General features: G+C 38.0%; 1 protein-coding gene across 5 annotated transcripts in view; it reads left to right on the top strand.

Moving 5' to 3' along the window:
• DOCK10 (dedicator of cytokinesis 10) overlaps window positions 1-13,106 on the top strand; it is a 218,702-nt gene that overhangs the window by 158,733 nt on the left and 46,863 nt on the right. For all 5 annotated transcript variants that reach the window (XM_063442511.1, XM_063442509.1, XM_063442512.1 and 2 more), the window contains exons 28-35: window positions 1,266-1,412; window positions 4,096-4,179; window positions 5,380-5,476; window positions 6,417-6,461; window positions 8,474-8,649; window positions 10,622-10,738; window positions 11,324-11,435; window positions 12,752-12,873. In XM_063442511.1, the coding sequence (XP_063298581.1) occupies window positions 1,266-1,412; window positions 4,096-4,179; window positions 5,380-5,476; window positions 6,417-6,461; window positions 8,474-8,649; window positions 10,622-10,738; window positions 11,324-11,435; window positions 12,752-12,873 (900 nt within the window). The remainder of the gene's footprint in view (window positions 1-1,265; window positions 1,413-4,095; window positions 4,180-5,379; window positions 5,477-6,416; window positions 6,462-8,473; window positions 8,650-10,621; window positions 10,739-11,323; window positions 11,436-12,751; window positions 12,874-13,106) is intronic.

Here is a 13,106-nt window from a genome sequence, read left to right as displayed (position 1 = left end):
GTTTAATTAAATCGGATGGTTATGCCAGTGTATTTGCCTTGCTTACAAGCAAAGCTCTAAGGAGCATGATCATTATGGCAATAAGTAATGTCAAGACAGTTCCTAACAGCAGGATCTGTAATCCAGGGATGAATAATAAAACAAACATTTAGACTAGACTCCAAAATAAATGGGAAGACTAATTAAAACAGCTCCTATAGTGAACAGCTTGTTCTATTGTGAAAAAAACATTGTGGGGCAGTGTTTAGAATACACTAACAAAGCTTTTATTAGTATTTATATTAATAAATCTAAATATTACAAATAATTGACTTTCTCATCCATCTGGGTGGTAATTTATGTATTCCTCCCTCTCGGGCCCTCTACCAGAGGCCTAGGATCTGAGGGTTCTGCACAGCTGTCCTCTTCTGTACAGTGATCTCAGATGTCCCACCTGGAATCTGTGTAACCCACTCACCCATCTTCAAGAATGAGAAAGTAGAAATGTTAATAGTTTATTTTTCTATCAGTTAATAAAATATAAAGTCAATGAACAGAAGATAAATCAAATTAATATTTATAAGGTGGACCATCTTGGCCACCTTGATTTTTTCTTACCTGGCTAAAACTTTTGCACAGTACTGCCTTTACTTGCTTTTGTTCTACTCTTGGATGGTAATTTTTGCAATATAAGGCATTAGAATGGGGCCACAAACTATAGTTTGGCATCCTATTGCCCACTGATTGCCATCTAAAAGATATATTTGATAATAATAGGTTCTGAGCTAAAACAGACATCATTTAGAGAGAGTTGCAATGAAAACAAATATTTTTTAAACTTTTGTTGCTTACAAAAAATGGATTCTGACAAGTTGATGTTGTAATTTGTGGCTTTAAATCATGGTGTGTCAGAGAACAGTCACTCTTTTAACTTTGAAAAACAGGTAGCTGACAAAGGATACAGGAATCCAAAAAGGGAGGCATATATTAACTATTGTAATTAAGGTTGTATTATAGAATGCTGTGATGTCATCATTTCATGACATCCAGCAAACCCCTAGTTATATATCTGTGCTCGGTGTTCTTTCACAACTCCAAAGGAAGTTATCATTACTTAAAAGCCTTGAAATTATAGTGTGTCTTCCTGTAATTGGCATGTAGCTGCTTTGAAAGACATTTTTTATCTGCTTGTTTTATGGGTTGATGCATATTGATGCAGAGTCCCATCTTTTTGTAGAGTTTTCTTTTTTTTGATGATAAGAATATTTCCCTGCTATTTTAATAAGGTTCAGCGCACTAAGAGGTTTCCTGAATCGTTCCTCAATGAACTGGACTCCCTTGTGATGGGCTTCTCAGATCACATCATTTGGAAATACAGAGATGCCATGGAAGAAACGAAAAAAGCCAATTTGAGCGTGGCCTGTTTTTTAAAAGTGAGCATATAATATAACGTTTTTTTTGTTTTGTTTTGTTTTTTCAATAAATGCAAAGGCTATCAATAAATGCAAAGGCTATCAACACACCAAGCCTGCCATCCTGGCATTAACACATGAAGTTCCTCTGGAGCCCAATGCCACCATTTAAATCTTGTCCTTAAACTACCCTTTTCATTTTTGTTGATGGCAAGGTCTGCCCCATGTAAGAAATTAGATATTCTCTATGTGTTGTGGTAGCCCAAATTCTAGATTAGTATAAAAATAACTACATAGTCCTCAGTTTTGCTTTCAGTCTGGAGAGCAACCCACACTGTACGTGGTGTCAACCTAAAATACAGTTGCATTCGAAAACACACCTCTCTTGATGTGAGCAAGTGCGAGTGCAGACTAGTCTTCATCTAATGTTAGAGTGTCATATAGATAAGCTCTTGTAAATGTAGATACAAATAATAAATCTAGAAAAGTGTGTGGAAGCCATAATGAACAGACGAATGTGTCTTAAGAATAAAAATGTAAATGTGTTTCTTCTTAGGATCACTACAAAGGCGAAATATCCTAGTTATGGCACCACCTATATAGAAATTTAAAGGAGCAATCTAAGCAATCTGACCAATACAATTTCTTGTAATGGTTATGGTAAAACGGGTCTGTTTTGCTGGTCTGTGTGAAACCATTTTCAAGCAATTTGCTAAAACTCAGAGATCTCCAAAGTATACATTTTCATTTTAAATAGTGATTTTTTTTATAAACTATTGGGGATAGTCTAATGTTCTTCACATACGAAGAGCAGGGCTTAAAACTTCAAGTCCGATGGTACTAGCCAGGCCTTAAAAGTTAGTCGCCACTGCAAGCTGTAGTATACCCTTCAGGGGTGAATTTTTACTTTCCAGGACTACATTTTCATTCGCCATTGGCAAGTGTGTGAGTGGAAATTATGAGCCCTACATAGAGTTTATGCTTTGAACCTAGTTTAGGCTTCACACAGAAATGACCTAAAGGAAATATACAATTGGAGGTCAATCTCTAAATAATCATTTAATAAAGACCTGGGTTGAGTTATTCTCATCCAATTTGTGTAATATTTCTGAAATTTCACTCTTTGGATTCAGAATCAATCCATAATAGGGAACTCCCAATGTATCAAATCACAACAAATTGTTGTAGTTTTGTTTAAATCACTCTATTTGGGAATATCTGGGTATGTTTAACTATAAATTTACGAGTTAGCAAAAAATTAATATTTATATTTTTCATTCAAATTGTTTTTATTAACAGATTTTTATCTTCATCTAATGTTAGAGTGTCATATAGATAAGCTCTTGTAAATGTAGATACAAATAATAAATCTAGAAAAGTGTGTGGAAGCCATAATGAACAGACGAATGTGTCTTAAGAATAAAAATGTAAATGTGTTTCTTCTTAGGATCACTACAAAGGCGAAATATCCTAGTTATGGCACCACCTATATAGAAATTTAAAGGAGCAATCTAAGCAATCTGACCAATACAATTTCTTGTAATGGTTATGGTAAAACGGGTCTGTTTTGCTGGTCTGTGTGAAACCATTTTCAAGCAATTTGCTAAAACTCAGAGATCTCCAAAGTATACATTTTCATTTTAAATAGTGATTTTTTTTATAAACTATTGGGGATAGTCTAATGTTCTTCACATACGAAGAGCAGGGCTTAAAACTTCAAGTCCGATGGTACTAGCCAGGCCTTAAAAGTTAGTCGCCACTGCAAGCTGTAGTATACCCTTCAGGGGTGAATTTTTACTTTCCAGGACTACATTTTCATTCGCCATTGGCAACTGTGTGAGTGGAAATTATGAGCCCTACATAGAGTTTATGCTTAGAACCTAGTTTAGGCTTCACACAGAAATGACCTAAAGGAAATATACAATTGGAGGTCAATCTCTAAATAATCATTTAGTAAAGACCTGGGTTGAGTTATTCTCATCCAATTTGTGTAATATTTCTGAAATTTCACTCTTTGGATTCAGAATCAATCCATAATAGGGAACTCCCAATGTATCAAATCACAACAAATTGTTGTAGTTTTGTTTAAATCACTCTATTTGGGAATATCTGGGTATGTTTAACTATAAATTTACGAGTTACCAAAAAATAAATATTTATATTTTTCATTCAAATTGTTTTTATTAACAGATTTTTATAGAACAATACAATATCGGAATAAAATACAAACTTAACAGTTATAATATGGGGTAACAAGAAGGGAAGGGGAAAAATCTAATTAAAAGGGGGGAGAAAAGAGGGGGATTCCATCCTTATATATCAAAATTGGAAATGACAGGTGTTTAAAGTCATGATGTATAATACAGAGTACACTTTTTAAATGCTTTAAAAATATATTTTTAATTGCTTCAAAATATAAATATATATGATATATAAATATTTATATATTAAGACTAATTGTGATCACTTTGTACTCATACACTAGACAATTGTGTGCAAGTTTTATACCAAAATAGCTGAGCAGAAAAAAGTGGAAGCTGTATAATTTATGTAATTTGTTTATTTTAAACCTAAATGTACAATAATCTTGTTAGTTCACCACAATTATAGGATTCCGAGTAACCCTGTATGTCTTGATAACTGGTTATAATATGGGTGCCTGGTACATTATAAATATAAAATATTATCTAAACTTGTTTTATAGCGTTGCTTCACGTTTATGGATCGTGGTTTCATCTTTAAAATTATCAGTAGCCATATCAGTATGTTTAGCCCGGGAGATCACAAGGTAAGAGACAAGATCATTTACCGTCATCTACCTTGTTTAACTGAGCCTCTATTACTGTGATATAACTGTATGTTATCCAAACATTATTCATACACATTTAGTAGTATTCTGCCTACACATTCCACAGCAATATATATTTTTGTACATCTGCATCAATGCGTCTCCTTGCATGTCGATACTCAAAACTTAGAACATAATCCCTGTGCATCCCAACAGACCTGTCCAGGTCCGAAATAAAAGACGAAAGAGGTTTCTAGCGCTTACAATGTCCAAAAGTGAAAGGTAGCTATTACCCCCAAACCAGAGTCTCTTTTGTCTGGTCGTTGATGTGGAGTAGAGGAGATGGAAAAAATCGGAGAAGGGCCCTGTAGGGGGGATCAAATTCCAAATGGCATATAGTGGGAAAAGAGAGGAGAAATATATGGTGGAGTATGTCAACTTTCCAAATTAAAAGCAGAAGGAAATATACTTACAGTGTAGGGAGCTATCTCTTAGCTCTAGATGTAGCACCTGGACAGTTCAATGCCTGCCTATGGATATATTGATGAAATTTTGCTCTGACCGAATCAGATATGCATATGTAACATAAACACAAGAGCAAAATTATAGTGCAATATGTCAGGAAACCCAAACTTAATAAATAGTATAAAATGCACACTCACATTTGTTGGAGCCCTCTAATGGCTCCTTGTATATGGCTTGGAGTGGAATAATCCCCACTCTTGGGATATAGGTACAGATTTGTTTTTTTCTATGGGTAGGTACAATCTTTTTTGAGAGCAACCTTCTATTACTACTTCCCATAGTAAAGTAATCCTATTGTAGACTGTAGAGTAACATTTCCCCAGAGTGTGCTATTCAAGGGCTTCATGGTTACTTTATACTAGCACACTTCATTTTGCTTATAATAATGAAGGTACACATTTGTCTTTCATGCTTTTCCTTTATTTTCTTGTTTGGTGTATGTATAATTACGTAGATTTTTTTTGTGCAAGTACATGTGACAGGATTGCAGCAAAGATATTAGATACATGCTCCACAATGACATATTTAAAAAAACTTCTGCGGCCTTATTTATACAGTTTTGTTATTTTATTTTATCACATTTTGCTTACTCACTCATTATGGACTGTAATGCGTGTAACACAGATGGTGACGTGACCATAAATTCTCAGTGCTGTTGATGTTTTTGTATTTCAGGACTTGTATCAGTATAAGTTTGAGTTTCTTCAGGAGGTATGCAATTACGAGCACTTCGTCCCACTCTGTCTACCAATACGATCTGCCAATATTCCAGGTAGCTCCACACCACTTAACCTTTCCCTAGCGAAACACAAATTAAAGTTATAGATCAGTACTTCAAAAGTCTACGTATTTTGAAAAGTTGAGGTTCCTTTCAATTTTAATTGTATTTAATTTTCTCTCAATCTTTGGTTTTAATGTGTACAAGTCACCAGGAGAAAGGAGAAAAGGAGCCTCAATGCCATATTATAGTTTTAGATTTGTATGCAGAATTGACATCTGCTTCTTTGTTTTATACCAATGGAGTTAATTTTATCCTTGTGGTGGTGAAGCTGAGCATGTCCTTCTGGCACTAATTCCTTTTATAGAACAAAAAAACTGTGTAAAGCAATAAAAACTAAAATACTGCCACAGACAGTACTGATGGCTAACTACAAAGAAACCTGCATTAGAAGTAGAGGACACCCAGAGAGACATATAATAACAATATAATTAACCATTATAGTTTCTCACACAGGTTGTGAAATTAAAAAATCTTTGTCAGTGCCCATTAATATATGTTCTTGGCACAACACAAAGGCTCAGAGACTCATGTAAGCTGTAGGCCGTTATTTTACTATGGACAACCATCGTCATTTGTAGAATAGTGGTCAGTGTTGTTGGGGCTGAGACTGTATGCATTTGAAAAGGAAGTCTTTCATGTCATGTAGCATTCTGCAAAACGTTTATTTATTTTTTCTTCAAAACTTCAAAGATATGAGCATGTAAAAAATTCAGCATATTAACAAGTCCAAAATCTGTCAAATACATTAACTCTTTTAGTCCTAGACATTTCATGAAAGCCGTGCATTAACACATCTGGTAGAGATATACAGTATACTAATATGAAGTCTGGGGAATTTTCTAATCATGTACTAATTATGTTTTCCCCAAAAAATAGGGCCTAAATAAATATATTTTTGCTTTGCTTACTTCTCATTTCGTAAAAACTTTAGATGCTGTTACTCCTTCAGACTCAACTAAAGCTTTGCATGCTTCAGGTAAGTGTTTGTTTATGATTGTGGTAGTCCAGCCTGGAGGTTTTGAGTAGTTGATGAGCGATCTTGTATACCTCACATAAGACTCATTTTCATTCAGCAATTTTTTACATTAAACCATTGAATTGTAGATTTATAGATGTAATTAGCCACTCGTTCTCACATATAGCTAATTATTTACACACCTAATTAAGCACACACTCAACTAACCACGCACTCAAATGTCTAGTCATTCTCTCTCTCTCTCTCTCTCTCTCTCTCTCTCTCTCTCTCTCTCTCTCTCTCTCTCTAACACACTTAAAGGACCACTCTAGTTCCAGGAAAACATACTCGTTTTCCTGGCACTAGAGTGCCCTGAGGGTGCCCCCACCCTCAGGGACCCCCTCCCGCCCGGCTCTGGAAAGGGGAAAGTGTTTAAAACATACCTTTTTCCAGCAGTGGGCGGGGAGCTCTCCTCCTCCGATCCTCCTCTTCTCCTCCCCGTCGGCTGAATGCGCACACGCGGCAAGAGCTGCGCGCGCATTCAGCCGGTCACATAGGAAAGCATTCATAATGCTTTCCTATGGACGCTTGCATGCTCTCACTGTGATTTTCACAGTGAGATTCACGCAAGCGCCTCTAGCGGCTGTCAATGAGACAGCCACTAGAGGAAATAGGGGAAGGCTTAACCCATTCACAAACATTCTCTGAAACTGCTATGTTTATGAAAAAATGGGTTAACCCTAGAAGGACCTGGCACCCAGACCACTTCATTAAGCTGAACTGGTCTGGGTGCCTAGAGTGGTCCTTTAAGTAGCCACATACTCACATGCACTTCCCTTGATACTGCTCTGTATCACAAACAGACACATCTAATTAGCTGATCTCTCTCACACATATACCTAGAAATAAATTGTTTGTTTTCACAAGCACTTAAAGGACCACTCTAGGCACCCAGACCACTTCAGCTTAATGAAGTGGTCTGGGTGCCAGGTCCCTCTAGGATTAACCCTTTTTTTTAAAAACATAGCAGTTTCAGAGAAACTGCTATGTTTATATTAGGGTTAATCCAGCCTCCAAATCCTCTAGTGGCTGTCTCACTGACAGCTGCTAGAGGCGCTTGCGTGATTCTCACTTTGAAAATCACAGTGAGAGCACGCAAGCGTCCATAGGAAAGCATTGTAAATGCTTTCCTATGAGACCGGCTAAATGCGCGCGCAGCTCTTGCCGCGCATGCGCATTCAGCCGAAAGGGAGGATCGGAGGCGGAGAGGAGGAGGAGAGCTCCCCGCCCGGCGCTGGGATAAAGGTAAGTTTTAACCCTTTACTCTCCCCAGCGCCCAGCGGGAGGGGGTCCCTAAGGGTGGGGGCACCCTCAGGGCACTATAGTGCCAGGAAAACGAGTATGTTTTCCTGGCACTATAGTGGTCCTTTAATGTAATCTTGAAGCGTTCAAAAACTTTCTTTTACCACTGATTTTATGTCAAAGAGAGATTTCTGCATAGCTGCTTCATCTATTGTTTGACAATCATAATGAAACAATCAGCTATATGAGAAAAAGCTTTGGAGTTGAAAACCAAATTGATTGTAACTGCTAAATAACTTTTCTTTAGTGCTTTAGAGCTTTTCCTTAGTGGCTGCTAAGTGTGAGCTTTGTATTACACAATTTACATTGTTGTTTAGCAGCAAATTGTGCAAATTTCACATAATAATTCACTCAATTAGAGAAGAAATAATATAATATGAAATTAGATGTGTAAGCATCTAAATTTTATATTTTATTTTAAAAAAATGACAATGGTTTCACTATATCTGTCAGTGCCTATTAAAATATGGTCTTTGCACAATACAGAGACTCAGAGACTTGTTTAAGCTGTAGGCCATTATTTTTCTATGGACAACGACCGTCATTTGTAGAACATTGGTCAGTGACCTAGAAAACATTTCAGATCCAATATTCTGAAACTGGGTCCTAATAACTTTGACTTTATCTCCTGACAGTAACTGATGTATATGTTCTGCTTACTTCTAATTAAGATATGCCAGAATATACGTTGACTGATGATTTCTGTCGAAAACACTTCCTGATTGGGATACTTCTTAGGGAAATTGGATTTGCCTTGCAAGAAGACCAAGATATCCGACATTTAGCCTTAGCAGCGCTAAGAAATCTCATGACTAAACATTCATTTGATGATCGTTACGCAGACAAGGTAACTTTTGTTTGTGTATTACATGTAGTTTGTAATACACCAGAAACTGGAAGGGGACTTACTATGAACTATGAGCCATTGAAGCAGCTCTGTCAGCTCACGGTCAATTGTTGCACTAAACTTCCTCTATGCTGTAGACTTCATATTATTTTATATTTTTTATTCTGTCAATAAGCGTTAATATATAAGAAAAAATGTAGGGACAACTTTTCCTTATGTATGTATGTATCAGAATTTGGCAAACGTTGATCATGGGTGGAATGTAGTTCAATGGGTACAATTTAGCTTTGCTTCTGTTGTCAAGTATTTTTTTCTCATAATTTTGACCTGTTTTATCATGTCCCTTGCATTAGATTTTGAGTGATAAAGTCTTAGTGGGTGGTCTAACTGTGACCCACGTGACAAGTAGCGGCATGCTCTGTCAAACATGCACAGAATGCTAGATGAAGCCAGGAAATGCATATCATTGCAGGAGGAAACAAGATAGCAAGAATTTGAAAGAAGATCTGTCAAACCACTACTTATTAAAACAACATTAAAATAGACACACACGTACTCTAACAGACACACACACATACACTCATATACACTCAAAGACACATACACACACACACTCACAGACACATTCATACACACACACTCACACAACCCCCCACACACACACTCACAGACAAACACTCAGGCACATGCACTAGCAGACACACACACACACATACATTTACAGATACACTCAAAGACACATACACAGACACACACACACACACATTCATACACACACACTCAGACACACACACACACACACTCACATATACACACTCACATACACACACACACACACACACTCAGACACACACACACACAAATTATTCATATTTTTTTAAATTTAAAAATGTCCACCTTGGCTCCCTACCTGTAGAGCTGGCGTGGATCTGTCCATGGGGTCCAATGGGGCTTCAGTGCGGCAGGTGGCTGTGTTCCTAGCAGAGACGGCGAGAGAGCTGTGTTCTCCCTATTCTGCTCTCTCGCACCGCGCAGGCTGTCTACTGATGCAGGAAACCGGAATATGACGTCATATTCTGGCTCCCGGCATCAGCAAACAGCGTGTGAGGGAGCAGAGTAGGGAGAACACAGCTCCCTTGCCACCTCTGCTGGGAACATAGCCGCCCGCCGGGGAGGTTGATTAGGTGGCCAGCAGGCCACCTCTTGGGCCCCCTTATAACAGGAGGAACGGCGGCACCCCAGTCTAGCAGGAAGTGCGCTAATGAGCACTTCCTGACAGACCGCTCGGCCACGCTACACACAGGCAGGAGGGGAGCAGCACAGCTCTCACCTTCTGTCAGACACCCGGGAGGTATCCAGGGGTTGTGGCTGTGGCCCCTGGAGTGAGTATGGTATGCCACTGCAGGCACCAATACTTATTGAATGCATTTGATAGGGATTGTCCTCACTAATTTGCAACATTATGCAGAATGCTGCACCATAAGCCCGCCTCTTTAGGCACACTCCATCACATTTCAGAAAAAAGACTTCCTTATCAAAAGTATGCCCACAGCCCAGCCAGTGGTCTGAATGACTACGCAACCTGCATTAGTAGTAGAGGATATCCCGGGAGTCATATAAAAAGGATATCAGTACTACTACTGACATGAGGGAGCATGGCTAAGGAGGCAGACTTATGGTGCATCATTCTGCAAAACTTTTTTTTTTTTTGCAAAAAGTATTTTGATACAACATATAATTGAGGTCAAAATCATTAAAGTTGCATTGGTGCCCGGAGTGTTCCTTTATTTAAGCTTAAAGTATGTATATACCAGAGAAAATAGACCAGTTAATACAGAATAAATCAACATATCTCTAATGTATTGTTGGTCAGGACATGTAAGCCTAAGAGATGGATTTTGCTGTTACTTATTTTGATTAGTAAGATGTCCAATATATATTGTGATAATGTCTTTGTTTTGTCTTGATTTAGGAAAAACAGGCTCAAATAGCCATACTCTATTTACCTCTCTATGGACTTCTATTGGACAATATGCCCCGGATTTTCATGAAGTATTTTTTTCCATTTGGAATAAATACATCTAACCAGGTTTGTGTTAACAAGCATCTTTTTCGTGTAGGCCTAGTCAACCCCTGGTTTGTCAACTAGGGCATAGAAGACAATAGTCCGGCTAGACGCTGGCAGCTCAACTGCAGAGAATGTGCATGTTTCAGATATACCTTCTGGCTCATCTCTGTGTCTGATGACTTCTGGTATGTTAGTTTTAACCTGTCCCAGGTTAATCTATGGTCTTTTTTCCTCTCAAAGCTCTAGGCGCAGTAATATACTTTTCTATCCCTGTATTCTGCTGTTAACTATACCCTGTGTGTTCAGGTATATACCGGTACCTTACTAACATTCCAGACAGCCTTCAGTCCATTTACCCTGGGAATCCAGCGATGGCATTCATTGCCTAATATAGAATCACACAGAGTGGGTCCTGGCAAGTATGCTAATCATCAGACCCAATAGCTGGAACATTTATGATTACCAGATAATGGTTCTGCTGGGAGTGATGAAAATCATGGGTGCTGTCCTCCACAATGCTTGCAGTGTCAAAGATAATCCAACATTATGATAAAAAAATGTCCCCTCTAGAGAATTGTCTCATATATGCATGTTTATTTTTTGTAGGGCTCCAGGGATGACCTGAGTACAGCAGCAGTCTCTCAAAGCCAGTCAGCCTTGAAGCATGCCACATCCGCTGACACCTCATTCTCCAAAGACGTTCTAAACTCCATTGCTGGTAACATGATATTCTGGATGCATTTTAAAACAATTTAATTTAAAGAGGATAATTTTAACTCCCACGCTGTGCAACTCATTGTTATTATTTCCCTGCAAAGCAATAAGACAAATGAAATACTCAACAATTGGTAATTTAAATTAGCCGAAATGTACTATCTGCTAAGAAACTAAACTAATTTGTTTACACTAATAACACAAACATAGAGCTGGCTTGTTAATTCCTCAAAATCAGGAAGTTACTTTGCAGTATTAACTTATTATTTCTTGTAAATCCATTCAGCATGTTAACCCATAGAGAAACGAGCAATGCAGAACACAGTCACTACTATCTCTATACTGGAGTGGTCAGGATTATGAGAGGGATTATGTTCATCCCTGAAAATTCTCATTGACGCAAAGCCTAGATCAGCTTTTTCGAGCTATTTTACCAAATTATCTAAATTCAAATCTAGTATGTGCACAAGTATCCGTGATGTGACACAGTATTACCCACAAACACGTGCACAAAATATCTGCTGACTGCTAGATTTTTCAATCATAGAAATCTAGGGACAGAAAAAATCCAATATACATTTATTTTGCATTGCTCAGGTCTAGCAGGAGATAACTCATTTTGCAATCTACAAAATAGTGGCTTACGTTTTAATATGTGCAAACACATAGATGTTGCTGGGGGGCAGGGAATTTCATGCTGAAGCCCCAGATTTCTACTAGTAGTGGATGGTGTACAGCAATTAGGTTTTTAAAATATATATATATGTATTTTACTGAAAGCAGTCGTCTGGTCTAAAAATAAAGACTACTAAAATAGTGGTCCACAGGGTACTAAAATGATGGTTGTGATGCCCCATGATAACTATTGGGAGCAGTGCTGGTGGAAAAATAAATCTGCTGCACACAACTCTATTAGTTAGGTAGTGTGGCAGAATTGTATTGAATGCTTGGCTGTTCATTATGTGCTTGTTTGCCTGCTTTCATTGAGATCAGATCCTGGGGAGCATATGCAGATGCATATTTCTTTCTATTGGTAGAGAGGAGGGGACATATGTCATGATATATCCCCACCTCTCTCTTAGTGTAGGCAATAGGGGGTAACAGAATGTTGGGGCTCAAGCCCCAGGTGTTTCAGGAACCAAGCAATGGCCCTGTCAAACCTAAACTAATTTAACCAAAATCCTAATGCACTCATTGGGAAGAACTTGTTTTTAATACTTGCTGTTGTATGTGCAGATTCTCTTGTTTGCACATAGATGTTTCAAGCTGTTCTCTTAATAATCTGTGCTGCACTCAGTGCTCTTGATTTTATTTCCGCAGCTTTTTCTTCAGTTGCCATCACGGCAGGAAACAATGCTGATTCTCGAGCATCTCTAGCTAGCCTGGAGTCTATTCCTAGCACAAATGAGAAGAATAGCGACAAGGCCGAGAACTGTGAAAAGGTACACATGGTTCTACAGAGGATCTGGTGGACACACAGATATGAATACTATTATATATGGTCTCATTCTGTCCTCTTGTTTTTCAATAACTCATTTTTATATTTCAAAGAGAAAACTAGATTGCAGTGGCTGGTGAGAAGGCATTGTACATTTCCTATTTACAATCGTCCTCCTTTCTTGTTTTTTGATTTTTGTCAATCCCATTGTACTAAGCCAGCTACCTCTGGTGGAGG

The sequence above is a fragment of the Pelobates fuscus genome, chromosome 2 (genome assembly GCF_036172605.1).
Source record: "Pelobates fuscus isolate aPelFus1 chromosome 2, aPelFus1.pri, whole genome shotgun sequence".
NCBI lineage: Eukaryota > Metazoa > Chordata > Amphibia > Anura > Pelobatidae > Pelobates > Pelobates fuscus.
The sequence above is the reverse complement of the archived record's forward strand: the minus strand, read 5'-3'. Positions and strand labels throughout refer to the sequence as shown.